Source organism: Poromitra crassiceps (genome assembly GCF_964638095.1).
Source record: "Poromitra crassiceps genome assembly, chromosome: 10".
In the NCBI taxonomy this organism is placed as follows: Eukaryota; Metazoa; Chordata; class Actinopteri; order Beryciformes; family Melamphaidae; genus Poromitra; species Poromitra crassiceps.
The window spans coordinates 37,738,783-37,765,265 of record NC_139631.1 but is presented as its reverse complement, the minus strand read 5'-3'; the positions used below and the strand labels follow the sequence as shown (position 1 = coordinate 37,765,265).

The 26,483-nt window shown below is 43.6% G+C and overlaps 2 protein-coding genes and 2 pseudogenes across 4 annotated transcripts in view; 1 reads left to right on the top strand and 3 right to left on the bottom strand.

Annotated features, from left to right (window-relative positions):
• Positions 1 to 220: 220 nt before the first annotated feature.
• On the top strand, positions 221 to 1,702 carry LOC310784424 (E3 ubiquitin-protein ligase TRIM39-like; the record flags this gene model as incomplete). The annotated part of the gene is made up of 1 exon (XM_083645426.1): positions 221 to 1,702. The coding sequence occupies one exon, from the start codon at positions 221 to 223 to the stop codon at positions 1,700 to 1,702; it is 1,482 nt and encodes a 493-aa protein (XP_083501552.1).
• A 1,179-nt stretch (positions 1,703 to 2,881) lies between these two features.
• LOC310784423 (P2Y purinoceptor 1 pseudogene) lies at positions 2,882 to 6,900 on the bottom strand (annotated as a pseudogene). The gene is made up of 3 exons: positions 6,685 to 6,900; positions 4,883 to 5,299; positions 2,882 to 2,899 (listed from the first exon to the last, which is right to left on the bottom strand). The product of its transcript is annotated as a P2Y purinoceptor 1 pseudogene (transcript).
• Positions 6,901 to 10,051: 3,151 nt separating this feature from the next.
• Positions 10,052 to 11,320, bottom strand: LOC310783569 (26S proteasome non-ATPase regulatory subunit 11B pseudogene; annotated as a pseudogene). Its single transcript has one exon. The product of its transcript is annotated as a 26S proteasome non-ATPase regulatory subunit 11B pseudogene (transcript).
• Positions 11,321 to 13,888: 2,568 nt separating this feature from the next.
• The window catches only part of pnpla7b (patatin-like phospholipase domain containing 7b), a gene marked incomplete at both ends in the record, with an annotated part of 55,712 nt that continues 43,117 nt past the window's right edge, over positions 13,889 to 26,483 (bottom strand). The window contains 10 exons of the mRNA XM_083645425.1: positions 13,889 to 13,957; positions 14,059 to 14,189; positions 15,765 to 15,849; positions 16,384 to 16,500; positions 17,257 to 17,409; positions 18,572 to 18,720; positions 21,036 to 21,152; positions 24,097 to 24,166; positions 24,822 to 24,938; positions 25,842 to 25,998. Of these exons, the coding sequence (XP_083501551.1) occupies positions 13,889 to 13,957; positions 14,059 to 14,189; positions 15,765 to 15,849; positions 16,384 to 16,500; positions 17,257 to 17,409; positions 18,572 to 18,720; positions 21,036 to 21,152; positions 24,097 to 24,166; positions 24,822 to 24,938; positions 25,842 to 25,998 (1,165 nt within the window). The remainder of the gene's footprint in view (positions 13,958 to 14,058; positions 14,190 to 15,764; positions 15,850 to 16,383; positions 16,501 to 17,256; positions 17,410 to 18,571; positions 18,721 to 21,035; positions 21,153 to 24,096; positions 24,167 to 24,821; positions 24,939 to 25,841; positions 25,999 to 26,483) is intronic.

Sequence of the window (26,483 nt, the reverse complement as noted above, 5' to 3'; positions counted from 1 at the left end):
CGGAACACTGCCCTATTAGTATAGTATGAGATTATAGGAATACTACAGGAATATTATATGAATGGTACCTTCTTCTTCCATTGTGACATCATCATTGATGTCAGAAATCAAATAGTGAGATCAGTGACCTACTTACCCACTGTGACATCATCAGTGATTTAATAAATAGCATAAATAGGACCAGTGGTGGGATTATCTGGTTTGTTTTCATCTTCACAAAATGGCTTCCAGATCGGAGGAGAATCTCTTCTGTCCTGTCTGCCATGAGATCTTTAAAGATCCTGTCATCCTGTCGTGTAGCCACAGCTTCTGTAAAGCCTGCCTGCAGAGCTGGTGGACACGGAGACTAATACACGAGTGTCCACTTTGTAGGGAAATATCTTCACATAGTGAACCACTTCGTAACTTGGCGCTGAAGAACCTGTGTGAGGCTTTCTTAGTGGAGAGAGATCAGACAGGTTCAGCAGGATCTGAGCTGTGCAGTCTGCACTCCGAGAAACTCAAGCTCTTCTGTCTGGACCATCAGCAGCCAGTGTGTGTCGTCTGTCGAGATTCAGAAACACACACCAACCACAACCACAGATTCAGACCCATCGATGAAGCTGCGCGGCCTCACAAGGAGGAACTCAAGAAAACACTGAACCCCCTAAAGGAGAAACTGGAGCTCTTTAATAAAGTTAAAGGAAACTGTGATCAAACGGCAGAACACATTAAGGCCCAGGCCCGACGCACAGAGAGGCAGATTAACGAGGAGTTTAAGAAGCTTCACCAGTTTCTCCAAGAGGAAGAGGAGACCAGGATCGCTGCACTGAGGGAGGAAGAGGAGCACAAGAGTCGGACGATGAAGGGGAAGATCGAGGGTTTGAGCAGAGAGATAGCAGGTCTTTCAGACACAGTCAGAGCCATAGAGAAGGAGCTAAGAGCTGCACATGTCTCCTTCCTGCAGAACTACAAGGCTACAGTGGAAAGAGTCCAGCGCCCCCTGCTGGAGGATCCACAGCTGGTCTCAGGAGCTCTGATAGACGAGGCCAAACACCTGGGCAACCTGTGCTTCAGAGTCTGGGACAAGATGAAGTCGATGGTCTCCTACACGCATGTGATTCTGGACCCAAACACTGCCGGTACAGAACTGATCCTGTCTGAAGATCTGACCAGCGTGAGATATGGAGAGTGGTGGCTTCCTGACAATCCAGAGAGGCTTACAAGGTGCTGCTCTGTCCTGGGCTCTGAGGGCTTTAACTCCGGAGCTCACAGCTGGGATGTTGAGGTTGGAGACAATACACACTGGTTACTGGGTGTGGCAGCAGAGTCTGTCCAGAGGAAGGGAGAGATACAGTCTGCTGCATTATGGGGAATGTGGTTCAAAGGTGATCAATACAAAGCAGGCTCCCCTCCAGATTGGGACACTGTTCTCCCAGTGAAGAAGAGGCTCCAGAGGGTCAGAGTGAGTCTGAACTGGAACAAAGGGAAGCTGTCATTCTCTGATCCTGATACTAACACACACATACACACCTTCACACACACCTTCACTGACAGGCTGTTTCCCTACTTCCACACTGAGGATCCTCTGAAGATTTTACCAGTGAAGGTCTCGGTAACAGTGGCACAGCAATGTAATGCCAGGATCAGACCTCAAAAATTCAGCAGGATATTAACACGACTTGGTCACGGCCGACACATTTCCAGCATCGGGTACAAATAAGAAGGTCGGGAATGAGGAATGGCTGTCTTTTACCTCTTGTGACATAATCAAAGTCCAACGTTGTGATCCAGCTGGGATGCCCCATGACAAAAGTCTAGCATGCCAGTCTTTTTGGGGTATTTTCTTGCCTAGTTTGAGATGAGTTGGTTACACTGTAACCCAGGTTATCTGAGTGAAGATTATCTCTTACAAATTCCATTTTTATTGATATATCCTGATTAGCGGCAGCTGATGTTGAATAGGTCTTTATGACACATAATCACCTCACCTGTGGGTGAATCACTTCACCTGTGGGTGATTGGGGGTGGTGTCCTGATTGGCCCCACGCTTTAAGCCCCAATCCAGGTGCCAGCCCCTTTGGTTAACCTTGATTTGAACAGTTTTGGAGCAGCTTTTAGCTGGAGATATATTATTTATTTATTTATTTATTTGCACACATAACAGCACAAGAGATACAAGGAAATATTGTCCAGGTAAGAGACAAGAAACCTATAGACCACTTACAGTATGCAAGGTCTCTCACCTCAGAAATTAAACCAAAGTTAACAACAGTTACAACAAAAACATACAATATAAACAAGAAGAAGAGAGAAGAATCTCCACTCAGGTAACCCAGGTTATGGTCGACTATCTCATACAAATTCCATTTCTATTGATATGACCTCTGTAAGATACACCGCGAGGAAACCAAGCAGACCCAGCTGCTCCTGCGGGAGCCTGAAGTGGCAGTTGAGTTTGAATGACTTCACCACCACCACCACCAGAGTCACCTCTGTGCTCAATAATGAACCAGATATGAAAATGCAGTACGTACACACCCCTGGCCTTGGCACAAGATGTCACCAAGGTCTATCCTGTCCAGGTTGCAATGCTGGACTTGGACCAGGTGAGGGTGGAATGCAGGGTTTGTGCGCAGCATCACCCAGCAATAAGCAACAGCAATGTTATGCACCAAGGGGCATGGAGCTCAGCGACACACACACACACACACACACACACACACACACACACACACACACACACACACACACTTGAAACAGAATAATAATAATAATATATATAATAATATATTATATGTATGACACACATATAATATATTATTACCTATATTATATATTATTATTATTATTATTATTATTATTCTGTTTCAAGCGGCTGGCTGCACCCACCGAGGGGGAGCTAGGCGCATCCTGTGTCCTGTGGGAAAAATCCAGAAGAATGAAATGAAAAGAAAACAATTAAACTGTGACAAGCAAGGCCTGCGGGCGGCTTGTGGGCACATGTCTGATGGAAATGCACTGTCAGGGCCCTGACCAAGCACAAAAGTGCTCGCCCACTCAGCCCTGCTTCACCGTCCTGATGAGGGTGGAAGGGTGCAGTTAATAGACTGACTGGACTAAAACCTTAAGGTGGAGAGCAGGCAATAAGCAGCAACAGTCCTCATGCATCAAAGGCATGGACCTGGTTTCCAACATAACTGGGACAAGCAAAGCCTTAAAGCCCCCAACGCGTTTTGAAGTCCACCTGTTGTTTTAAACGGCTGAACGCACCACGCACACCAAGAGCGTTCTGACGCGCGTCAAACTGCCTTGATGCACGTACTCCATACCGGTTTCGATTTTGGCATATAATTACACCGGAAGGCTCACACATTACTCTAGCTTACTCAATAAGACTTTTCAGAAGGTTTTTAAAACCATTCAGAGAATTTGCAGACTTAATTTTATTAGGGATCTTGCTCCTCCCCCCCACCCCCACCTCACCCCCCATATAGAGGAAATTCTCCCAACTTTGCTTTTCAGATTGGGTAGTTTCAAATCTGCTATGCTAGCCCTCGTGTTCAGGCTATGAATGTCCAGAACAAACTGGAAGTACTTGGTGAAATAATTAGGACAAAGGTCATGTAACATTATATAGAGCATGATGAGTTTTAACTGTTGAACTCTACTTTCACCGGGGAGCCAGTTTAACTCTTTAAAATGAGTTGGGCTAAAGTGTGTTCTTGGACTGAGTTAAGGATGACCCTCATTAGTTTGTTTTGGGCTTTTTGGAGCCTAGCATTTGATTTTTTTTTGTTTTGTTATACCACTGTACCAGGATATACAGGTGTAGTCATAGTGACATTGAATTAAAGACGTAGCTAAAGTCCTCATGGTCTTCTTGTCCAGGAACTTAGATATTTATTGCCAAATACTTTGTCTTTGAGTGAATTCTCCCAATGACAGAGAGGGCCATAGCTTCACTCGTCATACACTGATCCAATTGACTTCCGAGATACGTTACACCAGTGGTTCTCAACTGGTGTAGCCTCAGGACCCATTATTTTCCTTGTCATGAAGTCGCGACCCAAATTTCAGATTTTTTTTTAAACCACTCAAATTTATTGCACAAAAAATAGCACATTAATTTAATACACAATGCCTTCATGCACTGTTATAAACCTCAAATGAACAAAAAAGTGTAACAGAAGTGCAACTAGGGCTAAAAACCAATTTAAATAAGGCAGACTTGAATTACAGGCCTATATGTTTTTAAATTTAAACAAGTCAAACTGGTCATGCTCAGAAAGTCTTATTTGAACTGTATGAAATATGAAATAAAAGGCAGACTTGAATTACATGCCTATATGTTTTTAAACAAGTTAATAATAATAATAATAATAATAATAATAATAATAATAATAATAATAATAATAATAATAATAATAAATGTATTATTGTTGCAAAAAGTGGTGCTTCTCATAATATGTATAAAGATGCAGAGATGAGCGAGTTCAGAGAATGACAGACAAAAACATTACAAGCATTACAGAAAGGTTCCATTTCATTCAATTCATACATGCAAGTTGCAGTGATTTTCCACCATTGGAACTTGTCTGTGAGTGATGGACGATCGTCTGAGCTTCTGACGAGCTTGCTGGAACAGTTGTCTGAGCTGAGCTAGAAGGTCTTCATTTCCGTGGAGGTAAACCAGGGGGTTGAGGGCGCTGTTCAGACACACAAGTCCACGACTTATCTGTTTAGCAATGTAGACTCGGTTGTTCCATTCAGGGCACAACCCCTGATTTTTCAAAACTCTTGCCCTGAGGCTGAGGTTCCTCGATACATGATATGGAATGTAACAAACTGAGAAGAGTAGGATCAAAATGAACAACAACTTCAAGCTTCTCTGTTTCAGTACCTTATCAATAGTGTTTCTGCTGCAGAGAATGACAATCACGTGTCCATAGCATCCCAGTGTGATGAGGAAAGGGATGCAAAATCCAGTGACGGTCCATCCAAGGCTGTAGTTCAGGTAATCCTCAATGTAGAACAGAGAGGTGGTGTCATAACATTTCTGTTTGTTTCCATCTGTCTTGGTGAAGAACATGTCTGGGAGGATTTGAATGCTCACCAAGACCCAAACCATTATCGTGATAACCACAGAGTGGGTGATGGTTATTCTTCCCATCACTTTCATTGGGTGGACAATGGCCAGGTACCTGTACACACTGATACAGGTGAGGAACCCAATGCTGCCATATAGATTCAGGTTGAAGAAGAATCTTGTCATCTTGCAGAACACATCTCCAAAGATCCATTTACTTCGCAATAAATAGTACACGACCAGAAACGGTACCGTGAGCAGATACAAAATATCTGTGATTCCAAGGTTGAGAACAAAAATGTTGATGTTCCCCAGTTTCTTCCAGTTCTGGATCAACAACTTCAATCCCAAACCATTAGCTATCAGGCCGACGATGAATACTAAGATGTAAACAGCAGGCAGGAATTTATGTGGAAAGTCAAAGCTTTCTAGTTTACAAGAGATGTTCATCATTGTGTCTTCTGAAAAGCAAAGTACAAATCCGTCCCTTTCAGTGGAGCTCTGGTCTTTTGAGCTGGAAGAAAAACAAGTGACTTTTGTTCACCGAAGACTTCCTGTTTGAAACCCTGCTCTCTCTGTAGCTATCTTTGATGTTTGCACCTCGCACTAAAGGAAATTGACTCATGAAATGAAAGTGAATGAAACGCTCTGTTACTCAATCATCCGCCAATCTGATTGGCCAGAATGGATTATGCCATGAGTTTCTTTACCCTACGATATGTACACAGTCTTGTACCTACCACTTTTTTTGTGTTTTTTGATGTTTTTTCAACTCTGAATCAAGTGTTTTATTCTCACGATTCTCTTGAAGACCGGTTGGCTTGGTTCCTCCTGGCTTAAAACTCTTTAGATGAGGATTTAAATGTGATTTTGAAAAATGAATGGGAAATACTCTTCTGGAACACTGACATCACGGAAACCCCAAGCCTTTCTGGAAGAAGACCTTTCTGTAAGAAAGCCACACCCCCAACTCATTTGATTGGTCGCCAAAACAGCTTCTACCTGAAAACGTGTGTCAAGTAAAGAAAGATGTGGTTAATTATGGTTAGGGTTTTCTTATCTAACCACGACCATAGCCAAACCCTAACCCTAACCAAATTGTTATACTTGCCTAAACCTAATGTTTTATAAATATGTTTATGGTTCGACTGGGAATCGAACCCCAGTCCTCAAATAGAAAGATAAGCACCTTACCCAATAAGCTACAGCAGCAAGCACAATGTGAGCTGCACTTTTTTCACACCCTAACCCATTAAACCACTTTTTTTTTTAACTTGCCGCACGTTCTCAGGAAGGAGTAGTTGCGGCGACCAATGAAATAAGTTGTGGGTGTGGCTTTCTCACAGAAAGGTCTTCTTCCAGAAAGGCTTGAGGGCTAACTTTGCCCGTGTGCCGGAAGCGTCACGTGACTGTTGAGCTTTATTGAACAATGCAACATCACATCTACTGAAAGCAGTCAGTCAGCCCAGCAATAACTATATATACCTTCTTTTGGACCATGCACATTTCTTCTACATTTTCCATTGCATTGTATATTTTCTTATTGGACAAATAAACCTTGTTATCTTGCAGAAAACATCTCCAAAGATCCATTTATTGCCCAAAACATGGTACACGACCAGAAACGGCAGCGTGAGCAGATCCAAAAAATCTGAGACTCCAAGGTTGAGAACAAAAATGTTGATGTTCCCCAGTTTCTTCCAGTTCTGGATCAACGACTTCAATCCCAAACCATTAGCTATCAGGCCGACGATGAATACTAAGGTGTAAACAGCAGGTAGGAAATTATGTGGAAAGGTAAAGCTTTCTAGTTTACAAGAGATGTTCATCATTGTGTCTTCTGAAAAGCAAAGTAATCCGTTAAAATCCGTTGTAGGGAAGTTGTAGCTTCCACTTATTTTGTGCTGGATTATTAAAATTGGAACTCGCTAGATGACCGATGAGAACCACGGAGATGTCCTTCAAGCTTTATTGGAGGAACACAGGCAGAAAAGGTAGCAGATCAACTAAGTAACAGTCAGGGCAAACAGGGCATCAGGGAGAGTAGAGATAGACTGAAACATCACTTATTTTATATCTTGGCATGTATGACATCGCCGATGACCTCACAGCTGCACCTATGACCTCACAGCACACATGACATCACTTATGACATCATCGATGACCTCACAGTTGCAGTGACATCATTGATGACCTCACAGCTGCAGCGACATCATCAATGGCCTCACAGTGGAGTGACACCGATTACGGTGGTCAAGTCCATGACATCAATCAGATTCTTATAGGTCGGGGGTTCGCATCCGTCCCGTGGGTGTTTCTGATGTGCTTGGTCTCATCAGTCGGTATGAGAGGGCCTTTTCTACATCTGTCCCTTCCAGTGGATGATGTTGTTTATAGAGATGGAAACTGAATTATGAGCGGTGGAAGAAACACAATGTGACTTCCTGTTTGAAACCCTGCTCTCTCATGAGGCTATCTTTTATTTTTGCACCTGGCACTAAATGAAATTGACTTGAAATGAAAGTGAAAGTGTGACTGTTTAACACGCTAGGCATCTCGCGCGCTACGTGCACTCGATTCCTACGTTCGCCCGCTGCGCGGGCTCGCTACTGGAGCTCGGACGCTGTGTGGCCTCGCCTGTCCTGCAGCTCGCTTCGTGAGCATTGTGGATAACATTTCAGTGAGCCTCAGTCAGATTGTACATCTAGTGTGACCCCCATTTAACTTGTATTTGTTTTTGCCCAACTTTGCATGGATTGTGCTGAGAAATAACTCTACCAATCAAGCAGCAAATAGGGCAAGGCTTTAAAAGATGTGAACTATCCCTTTAAAGTCAGAATTCTGTTCGCATGTGGCCCTAATTTTTTTACACATCCACACAATGGTGTATAGTTGATGCAGACCTATTTATTGTATTTTATAGGTAATTGTCAGCTTGTGAAGCTCATACAACTTTACATCCTGTTTATTTACATTCACGATGAGGCATACACTTCCTGTTGAACAGATGCAGCACATTCACCACGACCATAGTCTCTTAAAACAGACTGTCTCATCTACATCCGGCGAATGCAGCTAAACAGTCTGTACGTTACACCCCCAGAATATGCACAAGGAAGTTGGGGAAAAAAACCTTCAGACTGGAAGGAAGTTCGACGGAATCCGACCAATCACGACACGTGTGTCCACGGAAAAAAATTCTGATTGGACTAATGAGCGGAAGACCCGCCTTAAAAAAATTCTGATTGGACTAATGAGCAGAAGACCCGCCTTTCTGCTTCCCATTCCGGTTGGCGCATGCTTCTCCCCCACGAATTACAGACGGTATGGCGGAAGCATTTGAAAATTGCGGAAGCCAACTCGTCTGTTCTAAGAGACTACCACGACCACAACACTTCCTGAAAGGTCACAGTGACGAGACATGTGACTGAAATGCATTTCTTGATTTGAGCTTTTCCCCCACATGATCCTAATCTGCCAAATGCAAAAATCCAGTACAATAAATGTATTAAATCCAGTACAATAAATGTATTAAATCCAGTACAGTAAATAATAACTTTATTATAATAATAATAATAATAATAATAATAATAATAATAATAATAATAATAATAATAATAATAATAATAATAATAATAAAACAAGTTAACCTGGTCATGCTAATCCAGTTTCAATAGTCTGAATTTAACTAATATGAAATAAAAAGGCAGACTTTTCTTGAATCACAGGCAGGCTATATGCTTTTTAATTAAACTGGTCATAACTTTTTATTAAACTGGGGCCATGCTAATCGAGTTTCAATCATCTGAATTGAACTAAAATTAAATATGAAATGAAAAGGCAGACTTCTCTTGAATTACAGGCAGAGCATATGCTTCAGCTTGTTAAACAAGTAAAACTGGTCAGGCTAATCCAGTTTCAATAATCTGAATTTAACTCAAATGAAATATGAAAAAAAAGAAATGAAAAAAAAAAGAAATTGGCCAATGTCGGCGACCCAATCAAAACGGCCCCGCGACCCACCTTTGGGTCGCGACCCACCAGTTGAGAAACGCTGTGTTACACAACACTTTTCTTGCAACTTTCTTGCAACATTCTACCGAAAAACTGGTTCCTTAGTTTATGCGTTGTTCCAAAAACAATACATTCAGATTTTCCTACGTGCAAGGATAGCTTATTGTTGCATAACCATATGCTTACATTTTGAAGCTCTTTACTGAGTGAAGATCTGACTGATTCTAAGAACTCTCCGGTTACCAACAAGGCAGAGTCATCATCAGCATACAGAAATAAAGGACATAAAACAGGCTGACTCAATGTCATTAATATACAACAAAAATAATAGTGGACCAATAATACTTCCTTGAGTGACCCCACGGGTAAGGTTTCTGGGTTCGGAGAGTACACCTCCTATTTCTAGTATGACTGTATCCAGTGTCTGTATCAGGGCCTCCTCTTTAAAACCTATTGCCTTCAACACGTTAACATTTGGTGGTTGACAGTGTCGAATGCTTTTTGAAGGCCACAAAACTTGCATTGTCAATTTGCATTGTGACATCATAACTGTTACATCTGACATCACTGATGATGTCACTGCTCTTGTTTGCAAGTTTGTCTGTTACCTGATCCTGTTTATCCTAATAAAGCCTCCAGCCTGTCGGTGTCAGCGCAAGTCCACTACTGTCTGCCACTCAACTGTTAATCTTTTTATTGTGGTTGTAAAATATTCCCCGGTGGCTCATGGCCTCTCTGAGTGTTATACAGAATCCTGAATGGATATTCAAAATGAAAAGGGAAAAAAGACAAAAGTGATGGAATTGTCCATTGAGGGAGAGGGGGAACTTGATAGGGCGAATCCTGTTTGTTGCAGTTGGTGGCCGGGACTTTTGTTGCTCTCCCTGTCCCTTCTTAAAATTGTACACATGCTGGTCGCACGGACGCACACGCAGTTCTTCCACCTTCCTGCTGTGGTCACCGTTTGCTCTATGTTAGCTTCTTGGCTTTGTTGTAGAGTGAATCCACCACTTTGCTCTTATTCTGGATGATTTCCAGGGCTGCTTCATACGTCTTGTCCACCGGGGGCTCCTCAAATATGATCAAGACACCTTCACCTTGGTCAAGGATGCCGTGGAACTTCGAATCCAGGATCATCTGTGAGAGTTTCCTCTCAACATCCCTCTTCGACAGTTTGACGAGTCCCGATATGTGTCCTATCTGTACTCTGGAGAAGGGCTCGATGACTCGGATGAGGTTCTGCTCCAGCAGGTTGTCGTACAGCGTGGCCAGGTGGCTGCTGATAATGGGGTCGTCCCTCAGCTCGGCTCTGTACTCCGTTAGAGCCTTTTCAAAGGCTGCTAATGAGCGGTTCTCGCAGGCCCGGGCAACACATCTCAGTGCATCTGTCTGGCGTCCGGCGTAGCGCAGGGCTAATTTACCACTGGTCAGGGCTTGTACCTCCTCCGGCAAGTTGAGCACAATCTTGCAGAGGAGCATGTATTTGAGCGCTGCGATGGCCCTGGGGCTGTCGATGGAGTCGCAGCCCTCAAAGGCCTCGAAGAAGTAGGAGTAGGCCGTCTTCCAGTCCTTCTCCTCTGCCGCGTGGATGATCCCCGACTGCATGTCCAGCGCCGCCTGGAGCTTCGGCGGGCAGTAGATGGCGTTGGCACTGGTCCTGGCTGAGGTGAGGGCCGCGCGGGCCTTGGGCAAGTTACTGAGGGCGTGGTACGTCTTACTCTCCAGCAGCTGAACCTCCACCAGCAGAGCCTTGTCGTCCATCTTCTTCAGCTCCTGGAGCAACTGGGAGCCGAGTGCCAAGGCCTCCCGGTATCTTTTGGTGTCAAAATACAGGGAGATCAGTCGAGCCTCCAGAGCCTGTCGTAGGAAGGTCCTCTTCTCGGCCTTGGCCCACTCGATGCATTCGAGACACACCGCCACCTCCTGTCCTGTTGCTGCCTCCATGTCTAGGAAGAGGTTCAGCAGAGACCGGACCAGCCGGGCTGCCTTGGCGTTGCTGATAGAGATCAGGAAAGGCTTCACAAATTTCAGCAGACCGCCTAGTTCTGCAGCCTGTCCCGTCTTGGCCAGGAGTGAGCCCAGCTCCAGGATGCTCTGCTCTTTCACCCTGACAGCTTCCTCGTCGTTCTCTTGAACATCCCTCTTCACTATTGAGTGGAAGATATCCATGGAGAGGTTGCGATCGGTGCTAATGAGAGACTGGGCTCTCTGAAATTCAAACACTGCTGCGGCGGCCATCTTCTTTGTTCTGAGTCTCTGCCGTCTACGGGTCATATTTATACCACCAGCAGGGTAGGGTTTATGACATCACTGATGATGTCAGTATGGTTTTATGACATCATGATGTCACCATGTGTCAGAGAAGGATTTATTGGGGGGGGGGGGGGGGGGCAGTGTAGAGTAGTGTCCTCTAGAGAGAGAGTGGTATCAGCGGAGGACCAAAATGTGAGACTCAACAGCCAGGAATGGGTCTTACGCTACTTTTGCATGCTAAAATAAAGCTGATAATGTACAATTTGATTCAAGGGGGGGTAAAACCCTTTCAGAGTACAACACAAACTGTCCATATTGCTTGCTGCAACTCAACAGTGCTGCTTAATCCAGGACCTTACTTCCTGGAACTCTTGAGAGTAAAAAACTGGTCCATTGGAGTGAATGGAGATGTCGGGACTCTTAAGCACTCGCCTACGGAAGCCGGTGGGGTATGGGAGGTGGCAATGCAACATAAAGGAACTGCCACCACAGAACACCACTGAAGAAGAAGGATTTACGACATCACTGATGATGCGTCAAAGGATTGTATGACCACTGATGTAACTTGGAGTTATGATGACATCACCAATGATGTCAGAAGGCTGCTTTTTCTGTCATAGATTGCATGTAAGATACTAATAGAGTAGGGAAACAGTGGATGGATAAATCCAGAAGGAGGTGGTAATGCATAAAGGATGCCAACTGCCATAAAACAGCACAGAAGAAGAAGAATAAGTACCAGTAACTCAATAGTATCTCGGGGTCTTGTTCTCAAGTGAGGGCACAATGTTTTTTTTTAAGTACATTAGTGTTCACACTAAGAATCTAGTTTAAAATTTGAATTTGGTTTGTTCTTATTAATGGTATGATTGTGCAAAAGTCACAGTAGCTACAAGCACACTGATCATTGTGATCAACACCCCAGATCAACACCGTTGTTATGTCACACTGCTTTGTCACATTGTCGTTCTGTCCTGAGATCTGGCTCAATTTCAGACACCCGGCTCGACTGTATTAACAAATGTTTTTTATTTAAAAATGGCAGCAGAACGACAGTTTCATCTCAATTATCAGCATCATCGCTGACAGCAGCATAACTGATCTCCTCCACTTTTCCACACGTGTTTCCATTATTTTGGCATTCACAGCACAACAGGTTAAAAACAAAATTTCTTTTTTTAAATAGTGCATTTTTCACTAAACCCAACACATCCTTCACTATGTATTCAAACTATAAATATTCTAAAACAATCATTAAAATATCTAAAGGGTAACAAGTTACAACAATAAGGCATTCTTATTTTTTAATGGCAAAGTCTAACAGAAAATATTCTCTAACAATCATTTTTCAATAACTTTTTTAAAGTTGACTATTGCTATTAGCACAAAAATTAGCTAACACTAAAACATGACATTCATATTGGCTATTTTATTGACCAACGATGCATATTCCCTTTTTTAGGCACCTTTGGGGCAACCTTGAATGTAAAATCAATAACATGATCAGTCACTATGAATCAATACCACAGGAGTTCTTGTGCTGATTGAGAGGAACAAGTGGCAGCTATATAAAACGTATGCATTTGCATTGAACGGCATGTAGTTATAGTACCAGTGTTAACCAGTGCTGGGCTCTGAATCATGACCACCCATAATAACAGTGAGTTGGATAATAATTCATCCCCGGCCTCTTCCAATACTGTCCCCAGTAATTAAAAATACCTTATGCTAGGTTTAATAACATAACCCGATATAAATAAAAAATGTAGAAAAGATGAGAGAAAATGTACTGTAGGCTTTTTCTAAATTATATACAAATGAGAGAATTTCATGTGAGAAATACATTCATGAAATGCTAATGACGTGGGTGATTTTGTTGTTGTTGTTGAGCTTATTACAGTATAGTCAAGGTTCACATAACATTACATATCCCTGCTCTGAAAGAGGTGAACTCCCTACATCCTCTGATAGAAATAAGGGGAACACTTTGCTTGAGGTGCATTGTAAGGCTTCATAAACACATTCTAATCACATTCAAATGTATATTATAATAATCACATCAGCAGATTATTTGCATTATAAAACATTATGAAACATGGGTATGACAAATTGGCTATTATTAGCAATTAATTATTATTATTAGCAATTATTATTTATTAGCAATAAATACAGTTCTTCCAGAAAATGTTCTAACCATGGATTTGCATATTACATTCTATTTTGTAATAACTACAATGCATCCATGATGTGCGTATGATGAGCTTATTAAGACGCCAAACTTCAAAATAATTTGCTCGGAGTGCTCCCACTGTGCCCCTGAGTGTACAGTACATGAAATGCCATGACCTAAGCATGCTCTTACTTCCTGGTTTTGTTCATGTAGTTTCTCTAAAGGGTTGAACAGTCTGGTTTCCATTCCAGTTGGGCTGAAAACCACCTAATGCCCCCCTGTTGAAGTGTCCTTGAGCAAGAAGTGAATAGAACTACTGCATGGACAAGTTTCTGGAGAGAGGCACAATTCCTGTCCAGAAACTCCCAGAAACTTGATGGATGTCAAGGATGAGGACTCTCCGACGCAGGCTGCGGCCGCCGTCGAACTTTGATTTGAATGATGTCCTCATCCTGAGAAGAAGAGGAAACGTCAAAAATCACATGATCACCGTCTCCCTCTGACTTTGTTTATTACCTTGATTTGAAAAGGCAATCGTTTTCTTGATGCATACCGTTTCAGCGGTGTCTGCCGTCTCCTCTCCCTCGGTGTATTCACTGTTGGGGTTGGACATGTCAAAGTCGGACAGGGCGCTCTCCACCGCCTCCTCGTCATAGTCTGTCTGGTACTCATCCGACGGTTCCTCTGCAGGCACAACATGAGCAACAGCTGCACTCATTCTGATCACATTATTTGAACATTTTTGTTGAGATGACCGCCCTTTGAAAACGTGAAACATACTCTTAAGAAATGAATGACAGTACACAAGGATAGATCAAAGGACAGTAGGTGACTTAAGTCCGTGTCTGACAATATTTTTCTCACTTTATCCTCCATGATTTAAATTGACACAGATGCTCATTGTTTCAGAGTTTCACCTTGAGGAGGCTGCGTATGAGAAAAAACATGGTGTTTTTAATTTCCCTGAGACTTCTAAATAAAGGGATTCTATAGCGTGTGCGCTTGCCTGCTCAACTGTTAAGCAATTGTGAGCCGCACGCGTAACCCCTCGCTTCATTATAGTAGTGAGATATTGTATGTATACTGTATTCACCTTATTCTTTGCCCATACAAGGACGCTTCTGCATGACGTCATTTCGTAATCGTCTTTCCGGTTTTAAACACGGAAGTAGAGTACGCCTACCGCAGTCATTTAGACTTGCCAAAAAGCTGTTTTCAAGCAAAAAAAAACCCAAACTGTTTTAAAGTTTTCATATTTGTCGGGTGAGAACGTAACATATACAGTATGTGACCAGTTTATCAGAATAACGCCTATTGGAAATCTTTAACGAGCAGTGAGGACCGGGAGCACAAACTTCATTCATACTGACGTTTTATTTTGAAAATGGCCGCCAACTAGCGCTGAACCGGAAGAACAAATACGTTGCGTCGAACACGGAAGAGAGAAAAAGTGGGCGTGGTGAATAAGGTGAATACATATACTCAAAACGTGGTGTTGCGTGAATCTGTTTGCAAGTTAGGAGCCTTTTTGTGATTGGCCACGCCCATTATCACACCACACCCCCTTTGGTGGGGGCATGGAATCAGTTCTAAGTTGGCCCATGACCTAGCCTGGTTAAAACGTCCGGCTCCGTGAACTCACATTCTGTTTGGTTCTATGGATCCGTCTGGTCTCCAAGCTGTGCACCAGTCCTTCAGCCAATCAGCGTAGGATCCAGTCAAATCCAAATCCACTCGGAAGAACGGCAAAAATGTATTTTCCGCCGAGAAACTCCGCTGTTGCATACTCCTGTTCTGGTTTAATTGTTGTTATTGATCTATTAGTGCAATAACTGCTTGTGGCTGTTTAACTCGACGAACGTTGACGTTACTGCTCGAGCCTGAGAGGCATGGAGGCAGGCATTACCATGTCAACTATGAGGCAGGTCCCTGATTGGCCCGTCCACGTTGTGGATTCTGAAAAAGCCCGCCCTGGGCTGGAGGCCAGACGGTCTCGCAGAACGAAACACAATGTGATTTCACGTGACTGAGTGGTTTTAACCAAACTACCTATGACCTGCTTTACTAACAAGTTTACCCAAGACCTGCTTTACTACCAAGTTTGGTGCAAATCTGTTCATAGATATCCTACAGACAAACAGACAGACAAACAGACAGACAGACACACAAACAAACGGGGGGCGAGAACATAACCTTCTGGCCAACTCGTTGTCAAAGGTAATAATCCCATTTCCTCTCCATATCTGACTGATCACTAACCGTCGATCGTGGCGTTCTTGACTGGTTCAATTCTCGACACGATCTCCGCCAGGTCGGTGAAGGAGGCATTGGGACAGGTGACCACCTGAAAGACACACAGTGATGTTTGGCCATTCCAACAAAGAGATCTTTTCACTTTATGACTCTAAATAAGCTGCAATTTCAGTTGAATGCCGTATTCCCATTTCCATACATCAATCAAAGAGTACTTGTAAATAGAGCGAGACTTGATGATGCCAATATGTACATTTGGGGTGTGGCTCCTCAGTTTTTGTCCTCTTCCAGCCACTTTCATTGTGTTGCACTCAGGTAATAAGTCCATATTATCTCCATAATGTCAACTCTTGAAAATGATGTAAAACAGCCTTGTTCTTATCCAAGGGGGTTTGGAAAGGGTTTCAGAAGCTCTCGGGTCCTGGAACTGGAGTTACAAGGCAAAGTTCCTTTCTATTATACAAATCTTTGAATTGGTAAAATAACGAACTTCACCAAGGATCAACTTACTTGCTCCTACAAATGTTATACTGTGGCAAAACTGACAGGACAATTTAATTGTTGGAGAAAAAACAGTGGCAAGTGCCACCGTGGAATGACGTCTCCTGGCCCGTGTGGGACTCACATGGCCGGTTTTGGTCTTGTAGAACTCCTCCTGGTGTCTGTCCTTAAGCATGTTGTCCACCACCCCGCTGCGCTGCCACACATCAAACAGCGTTTTGCCGTGCTGGTATCCCACCTCCTGGGGCAACAGTGACAGAGGATAGGGGTGAGATTCAAAGCCGGTAGATGGGAAAGCAATGGGACAGTGGTCCCAAACTGAGGGGTGCAGAGGAACTACAGGGGGGTGCAGAGGAACTACAGGGGGGTGCAGAGGAACTACAGGGGGGTGCAGAGGAACTACAGGGGGGTGCACATTCCTGCCAACACTCCCGATTTCCGCGGGATTTTTAACCCTTTCTCCCGCTGTGGTAATCCCGATTGGTAATTTCTCCCCATACTGTGTTTCAGAGGCTGTAGCGCGCTCAGTTTTAAATCCAGAGTGAAGATACTGGTATAGATACAGTCGGTCTGTGTGGGAACGCCCACAAAATGTTACTACGGCTGGCGCGCAAGACTAGACGGTGGGGTAAGACCCCCCATATATCTCAATGGGCTGACTCACCAAAGGACGGTGCTGCGGCTCTACACTACAGGATTGGAGATTCAAAAGCAGCTAAATAGACGTCTGTTCAGATGTTAGGTTCACTGCGGGGGTTGAATTTCTACTTTAAATGTGAAAATATATTCAAGAATTTTTACAAGAAATATGTCAGAAAGCAATCTACTATATACTATCAAATCTTTTGAAAGATGATTTTATTTATTCTTTTCAGGAAAACAAACTACTGTACTGCAATTAATAATTAATTCACAACGAAGACGGTAGGCAACATTACATTTGGAGTAGTGTGTGTGTGTGTGGGGAATGGCGAGTGGGAACAAAGGGGCGACTCACAGCAATCTCGTCGAACTTGCCAAACTCCAGCGTGCCGTAGCGGTCGATGGGCGGCCGGATGTACTCGCAGTATTCGCTTTCTTTGACCGATTCCAGCTGCCGGACGCAGCAGACGTAGGCCAGTCGTGTCTGGATCTCCGCCATGTTCAGGACCTGTGGAACGTGAGTAGGGTTTCCTCGTTTATGCGCAGCAGAGGATTTTTTTTTACATACGAGACATAGCAGGGTGTTTAGAAGAGCAAATGTGAAAGCTTTTATGAACTGATATAGGCTGAATCGCTACTGTGTGGTAGCCTGGGTAAACCCAGCCTACACGTGACCTGCTCTCAGACCTGCTCTCAGTGTAGTGCCTGAGAGCAGGTCTGAGAGCAGGTCACGTGGAGGCTGGGTTTACCCAGGTTAATTTTGTGGTATCAATCTGTAATGGAGATGAATAAAATAGACATTTGAAAATGTTGTGGATTATTACGCGGCGGCGACAAGACCACCTTCTGCTGCTGAGGGAGCTCCGTGCAGAGTGCACCCAGGTACTACTCTTGAATAACTTTGGCTGTCTTTGACAGTTTGCCACATTACCGTTATGCATCGGTTTTGATGAGTGGGTGGCAGATTTTGCACAGTCGAATAAATAAACGATTGTGTTTCACGAATAAGCCCAGAGAGTGTAAAGTGTGATTATGTGTTTTTTCTACAGTATGATTCATGTGATGGGTGTGTGTTCACCGTATGTAAAACAAAGCTGATGCGTACGAAATTTCAGCTAAATTTGTTCTTCCATGTCGCATCGTATTGTATCCTATCGTAACATAACTTAACACAATGTAATGTATCATGTTATATCGTAACGCAGGGGCGTTTCTACGGGTGGGCCCGGGTAGGCACAGGCCCACCCACTTCTTGCCCTGGCCCACCCAATTTTATTTTTTATTGGTTGTTTTCTAGAGGCAAACTTGCTGCTGCCTTGCTAGCTAATGGTTTTGTAGCTTAAAAACGCAGGGCACATCATCTCCAGAGTCTAATGCATGACGACTTTATGACATCTAGGAATTTTGCGCGCTTCCAGCACAAAATTTCATCATGCAATTGCCCCACCAATTTTATCCAGGCCCACCCAATTTTATCCAGGCCCACCCATAATTTAATTTCTGCCTACGCCCCTGTCGTAACGTAACGTATTCTTGTATCGCATCGCATCGGAATGCATTGTGTATCACTTTCGTAACTTATGGTATCGTATCACATTGTATTGTAGCCTCTTATCGTATCATATCCCTTCGACTAATCAATAGTAGTTGTCGAGTACATGTGACATCACCTTGACTTTCTCAGCCAGTGGGTTGAAGCGCTTCCACAGCAGCCACCAGCCGTTGAGGGAGTCGCCGTAGTTCGTCAGGTTGGTTTCGTCTTGGCTGCCGACGTCGATTGCGATCACAACCTTGGCCCCCATGGAGCGAGCCACGTCGGCTAGAGAGCGGGAAACACAAAAGGGATTTCCATAATATTCTGGGTATCGGGTACCCACTGCGAACAAATAAGGAACAAATAAGTAGCTTGAATAACAAACAGTGAATTTTCCCATCAGCACACATGTTCTTTCGCCTAACTCAAAATATCCAAGGTGCTATGTTTAGTATTGTGGAACATCAATATATCATTGTCAAATTAATTGATTAATTGTGATACCTTTGTGTAATTACAGTACACAAATGAGGCTATGGTGGAGATGAGTGGTAGTCTCATTGGTGTCTAACACCTGCTAGAGTTTCTCTCAATTAAGACCACATCTCCCATAAACCCTGTTGATCAACCCGCCCCCCCCCCCCCCCCCCCGCCCCAGTGTCTTTGGCTTTATTGAACATGTTAGAAGTGATTTTTCCGCAATACTACTTCATATTTTGATCACTGGTGCACTTTTAATGTCCGTCTGTTACTTCCATGCCCATGTGGAGAGGTACCGTTAGTCATTCTTTGTTGTCTTTATATGTGTTGACACTTACAGTATGTTGAGTTCATGTTGCATCATGGTGTTTGTCTATGTGTCTGTCTGTCTGTATCTGATGCAATAAATAGGGTACGAAGAAGGAAGTGATTTTTTCCGTCGGCCTTTCACTCCTTCCTCCATCTGCCATCACAGGGAACTGAAAGCTTTAGCTGCATTTGCACAGGGAGAACAGCGCCCGCCCACTTCCTGTTTTGTGCTGTATGGAAATCGGGCAGATTTCCCTTCAAATTTGCCCCCGGTGGCACACCGTGTGAAATGCAATGTGAGAGGCCAATAGAGGCTGCCAAGCGTCTCAGTGAAGGTCTTGTTTGTTTATGGTAATCAGTTAGTGACGGACAAGCCCGTCTTTTATTGTCACCCAGTCACACACCAACACATGCATGCGGCCACAAACACACTCATGCTGACGGTGGCCGGTGAAATTTGTCCTCTGCATTTGACCCATCCTGGCTTGTCCTTTCCTCCGGGGGGCAGGCCAGGAGCAGTGGTCGCTTTTTCTTTCCAGCGCCCGGGGACCAACATCAGAAGTTGTCGTCACTGGTCGGATGACGATCTTCTGCATCTTTTTAGTGGGGGGTTATGTACGGAGGAACCCCCTGGGGGAGCACGGGGAGAACATGCAAACTCCACACAGAAAGGCCCTTTCGACGAGATAACCCACCTGGGCAGTAGGCACTGAAGATATGGGGGGGACACAACTCCAGCGCCCACAGCGTCCCAGGCGAGAATCGAACTCAGGACCTTCTAGCTGTGAGGCGACAGCGCTACCGACTGCGCCACCGTGCCCACACTAACGCTTCAAAATGAATGTGGTAATGATTTACTGATTTTAAGTATAGGTAGACCGATTAATCGGCGCAGATTATTGTAATTTTTAATTAATCGGCATCGGCCGCTGCCTGCGCTCACAAGGCCGATTATTACGGCAGGGTAAAAACAAGTAGCGTGACAATTTATACTCGATGTTCACGATGACTACATGCATAGACATCGGCCCCCGCAAACAAATGCGGGATTAGTCCCGCATTATAAATTCAAAATATGCGGGAATTCCCGATTTCCACGATTCCTGCAATCGCGCGCCGAATTTCAGGCCCGCACTCTTTTGTATTAATATTGAGAGAATTTGGGATACGAATCATCTCCCAAACACAGTGTTTGGGAGACGATTCGTCTCCCAAACTGTCTCAGTTAATAGAATAATACAGTTGAATGAGATCTCTGACATACGTGCTCTCCCTTAAATAGCCTACCAGTCACTTCTGAAATCTACTGCATAACCCAATGTATTTTTCTATTTCATTAATGAAATAAAACAATCTAAAGCATGTTACTGGCTAAGATAACCATCTTATATTAGATGTATTTGTTATATTAGATTCTCAATGTGCATGAATGGATAATGGAATTATAGGCTATTTGTTTTTTTCCCCCAAATACTCTCATTCATTATTATATTTAAATCATTGTATTTTATCGAATGCAAAAAAATAAAATACAAAAATAAAATAATCGTCATTATATATATCGGCCATCGGCAGGGTGGCCGATGGCCGATATATATAATGACTATCGGCTTCGGCCATTGAAACCTAAACCTCTAATTTTAAGTGTATCATTTGATGTCTGCAGAGGAGCCAGGCTGTGAAAGTGAGATCATTTTACCAGTTACCTTCTGGCCTTTTAAAAACTAGGCAGGTACAGAATGTGTTTTCCTCTTATTATTACCATCTTGGATGTTAGGAAAAACAACTACTGCCCTCTCTGCAGTACTCACCAGGCAAGTTGTTGATATAACCCCCGTCCATGAGCAGATGTCCATCTTTGGGGTCACAAAGAGGTGGCAGGTAACCAGACAGTGACATACTGGCCCGGACGTACCGCCACAACGAACCTGTAGGGGCAGTGACAAGTCTGCTTAAGTGGTTGAGAAACTAGTAAGAGTAAAAACTGAAAGTGCAGCTCATTTGAATAGAGTGACGCAAAGTGCTTCACAAGCAAGAAAGATAAAACAAGTCAGCAAGATTTAAAAAAAAATCACAGGTGTTGAAGTAAGCAGTGCAGGTTTAGGAGCAGTCATCTGAGCGAATGTAAAAGAAGCTTTGTGGAAATGCTAGCACATTATTTCTAATATGTATTGTGTACCTGTACACTGTAGACCCCGCCCACCACCACCGACATCCGCCCAGCCACTCCCCCTACCCAGACCTTGAATCCCGTTTCTCTAGGACCTTCCAATTCCTAGCTATTCCCAGAGCCGTCATCTCCATTCACTCCAATGGACCAGTTTTTTACTCTAAAGAGTTCCAGGAAGTAAGGTCCTGGATTAAGCAGCACTGTCGAGTTGTGTTGTACTTTGATTTTTTTGTTTTTTTTTAACTCATTGAGTGCCAGCCACTTTTGGAGAATGGACGCTCCCAGTGCCAGAGTTTCAGAGCGTTTTTCAGTGATATCTCGAGGCCCACAGAATATTGTGTGATATTACTATGTAAACACCGAACACGCACAAAGAACGATGAGACTCTCTTCTATCATCTGCAAAAAAAAGTTTATTGATACCATTTTCCGTTCTTTAGTTATGAGCCGGAGAAGATAGGCTGTTTTGAGCAAAAAGACACATTTCAAATTAGAACGAAGCTGAGTTATTCCGCCTTTTGTGAAATGCAGCATTTCAAGCACATTCACTGAGTCTGAAGCTAATATTTTCTGATGTAGTGACGTGGTGTAGTTGTGTGGTGCACTGCGTGCCCCACCCCCCTCTCCCCCCCTCAGCTGCAAACTCCTCCCCACACTAACACACAGCCTAACACGCACCCAGTCTATTTTCGGAGCGCTCCGTTTTTGTGCGGCGGTTCCCAGCGCGACACGGAAATGCCAAACCGGACTGCAGGGAAAGGTTTGGCCCTTCGGCGTCGGGTGCTGCCTTTCTGGCGGCTAATCGTGTGGAGAAACTATACAGCAGAGACAGAGAGGCTCAGTTGTGGGAGCGGATTGATTGCTGTTCGCAGCCAACGTCAGCTCCAGACAGAGCAATCTATATGGCTCTGGCTGCAGCATGCATCGGTTTCTCTTTGATCACGGCTTTTTCCTGCTGTTTTCCGACCTTTTTCGCATCTGGAGAGCACTGTCGCCACCTAATGGGTCGGTAAAATAGGTTATACACATTCAACATGCCCCAAAATTTTACCAGAGATGGATCTGGCTTTGATCCACGTCCCACCGTCAAAAAACGCAATTGACGAACATACTCGTCCTTGGCACTCTACGTTACTAAACCAATTGACGAACATACTCGTCCTTGGCACTCAATGAGTTAATCAAATTGTACATTATCCGCTTTATTTTAGCATTCAAACGTAGCACAAGACCCCTTCCTGGCTGTTCATTGGCTAATGAGTTACGCATTTTGGTCCTCCGCTGACGCCACTCTCTCTTTCAAGAAAAGCTAGAAAGCAGTACAAGAAAGAGCAAGTTGTATGCCGAACTTGCGGAAGAGATGGCCAAGGCTGGGTTCACTCGAACGCCAGACCAAATAATTAATCAACTTAAAAAACTGAAGGACGACCGAATAATGTCCTCCCACTATGGTTCCCGCTTAAACTGGTGTGAACACGGGCTGGTTCGCCACAAAGCTCCAAGGTTCTGAGACTCCAGAACGGAGCCAGAGCCAGAACCAGAACCGTGTCTGTCTGAAAGCGGTATATAGAGGACACTAGCTATTCCTAGCCTTTTCACTAGCCCCGCTCCCTTCCTTGCAGTAGTTGTTGGATTGTTGAATGATTGTTGGTTCCAGCAGACCTGAGCAGACGTGCAGCACATGACCAGCCGCTGCCAGACAGGTGCACCTATTAAAGTGGACAGTGAGTGTTGTATAAAATAAAATGATGTATATTTTATAATGTATAAAATGAGATATTAAATTGAGTGGGCGTTTCTGACGATTGTCTCATTATATTGTAAGAAAAGTTGATCTATGAGTCTAATGGGTTGGATCATTTCCTTGTATTGCTTCACAATGCACTCCAAACATAATGTTCCCACAGCCTTACTGTTTGTTCCAAAGCCTAAGGAAGGGCTTACATTTACATTTTAGGCATTTAGCCAGCACACATTTGGTTACTCGCTGGCTGCAAGTAATGTGTAGGTAGGGGTTGGGTCTTTCTAAAAGACACTTTGACTTGATACTTGGATGTTGATGGACACATCGACCGCTGCGGGCATCGATCCGGTGACCTTTCAGCTACGGGACGGCCTCGCTAACCACAAGCCCTCCCTGCCACTTGCGTCCAACGCAGGGGTCAGCAAATGACTTCCTATTCCTGTTGACACTTCCTGTGACAGCACAGTGCTTATATTGTGTTCATTGTGTTAACTGTGGCCAACACTGCTGAGGGGAATTAAGGTGTGTGTGCAGAGTGACCCCCTAAGAGCCAGAGCCAGAGCCAGACTAGGTTTGGGGCGGCTTTAGCTCAGGAGGTAGAGCGGGTCGGCCAATGACGCAAGGGTTGGCGGTTCGATCCCCGCTCCCTCCCAGCTGCTGTCGTTGTGTCCTTGGGCAAGACACCTAACCCTCCTTGCTCCCGATGGTGTGTAGGCACCCTGCGGTGTATGAATGGGTGAATGTAGACTATCTACTGATTGTAAAGCGCTTTGGATAAAAGCGCTATATAAATGCAGGCCATTTACCATTTACCATTTAGGTTTGAAACAGACAGCGTTTTGAACAGGAAGTCGTAACACAACTGGGTCAAGTGGGCGGGGCTACATAAGGTGAATAGCTTGGGAAGGGAGGGGAGGGAGGGGGGGGGTTCAAATAAGGAAGGCGCAGGGAGCCAGACCGTAGGTGTGAACTCTCATGGAGGAAGCAGTGATGTCTGTTGTTATGTTGAAGTACGGTATCCACAGGTCCTAGGAAAGAAGAGGAGAGGTGATGAAGGAGAGAAAAGGAACGTGCGAAGATTAGCATGTGACTATAATGTGCTGAAAAACACAGTCTCACAACTCTGGGTTGCTGGGTAGCAAATATACCATCTGTGAATGGATTTCTGTGCAACTGAAATGACATTTTGTTTGACACGTTGTCTTTTTGATTTAGACCACCGTGCTACCAGGGAATACATCTATTTCCTACAGATTATTTCATCTAAGTAGAGTTCCGTAGACGAGGGATCAAATTCACACGATTTACTATCTCCTTCCAATTCGGACAGCTCAATTCAAACAATGCGGTATAATGTTCCATCAATGACAGATGGATCAACGTGCACAGCAGTGCCAGCAGGGTGCACAGCAGTGCCGGCAGGGTGCACAGCAGTGCCAGCAGGGTGCACAGCAGTGCCAGCAGGGTGGAAGTAGGGCACACTTACTTTCCTGGCAGCGTTGCGAGAGGCAATATCTTATAGATGAATGGAGAATGTTGTCAACACGAGTGCCTTTAGAGCCAAACTAATGTGTTTTGATCTTTCGCCAGCGTCTAAAACACCTACTCTAAGTCACCCAGGAAAAGAGAGTCAAGCTAAACCTAGAAAGTAAAAATGTCAAGTTTGGGACGGTGCCTTCCTACCTCAATCTGTTTGCCCTTGAAGATGGAGCTAATGCTGGAGTTGAAGGAAGCTCCAGAGAACATGGAGGTGACCGGGTAGGTCAGGTCCAGGACCTTCTTGAAGATCGACGTCATATCCTGACAACAGAAACAAAAAGTCAAAAATCAACTGGTCGTGTCAGGTCCCCTCAGCAGCCAAATAACAGTATTACATCGATGTACTGCTGCAAGGGTGTCATGTCTACAGAAGCACATTGCACTCTTAAAATATATATATATATATATATATATATATACCTGCTGAAGCATGTCTGCGAAACGCATTGTTCTTAAATAAATCAAGTCTTTTTGACAAGTTTGGTCAGCATCTTTGTTTTGGGAGTGTGCGGTCTACATATGGACTTGTTCCTGACTAGTTGGTCTTTTATATAGTATCTTGGATTTATCTTGCTGTGACCTGCACCTCCCTTCGGATGTGCACGAGTAACTTATATATATATATATATATATATATATATATATATATATATATACATATATATATATATATATAGATCTCTTTATTAGAAAAAAACTAAAATAATATATATATATATATATATATATATATATATATATATATATATATATATATATATATATATATATATATATATATATATATATTTTCCTAATAAAGAGATATTTTCCTTTAACTACTATATCATATCTTGTTATTATGAGATTATTATGAGATTTTGGATCTTTGATAGAATAATTAAATTATAATGACTAATAATATCATAATTATTAATATACATCTACATAGCTATGGTGAAAAAGGTGTGTTGAGCCATTAGGAATAAGAATTGGGAATCGCAAACCAATGTCAGCTGAGAAAAGACGAGAAAAGTTCTGACAATAACGTCAGAAATACCTTGACATTATGCGATCTACTCGCCATAATAATGAGAGAAAAGATCTCGTCACTAGAAGGGGAACGCAATAAGCTTCTGCAGATACGCTGCTGGGTTTTCATTTCTACCGTAGACGTTCACCCACCATGGCCCACTCGCGAGCCCGCACCCTCATGCGGCTGTTGCTCTTCTCCTCGGCGTAGAGCGCCCCCATGAAGGAGCCGATGGAGGTGCCGCCCACCATGTCGATGGGGATCCCCGCCTCGTTCAGCGCACGCAGGATGCCCACCTGAGAGCAGCCCCTGGAAACAGCCATCCAATAACATTTGGTGGATGCTTTCATTCAGAAATGTCCATCTCGGCAAGTACTGCAATCCCATATTAAGTTCTAAAATTGCATTTCTCTTAAAACAAGTGAAGATTTATTTGAATAATAATTAAATAATGAATTAATAATTAAATAACTTATTTATTTAATATCTTGCCACGTGGAATGTTGGAAAATGACTCAAGAAAATTCTTTAAAAAAAGTTGATCTGCAGTGGAAACAAGTCAACAAGCACCATTTTCCCACTTGTCTTATGAGAAATACTAACTTAACGACTCCTCAATACTAGACTAAATGACTTGTTAACATGGATATTTTTTGCAGTGAAGTTCCGTACAAGTGCATACAAACCCACAGAAAATGCGGGTAGCTCTTGAAGAGAAACAGGCAGTAAATGATCTAACTAGTCATGTTTCTAGCAGCTCTCTCAGTGCACAGCTGACAGGAGTACCTACCTTG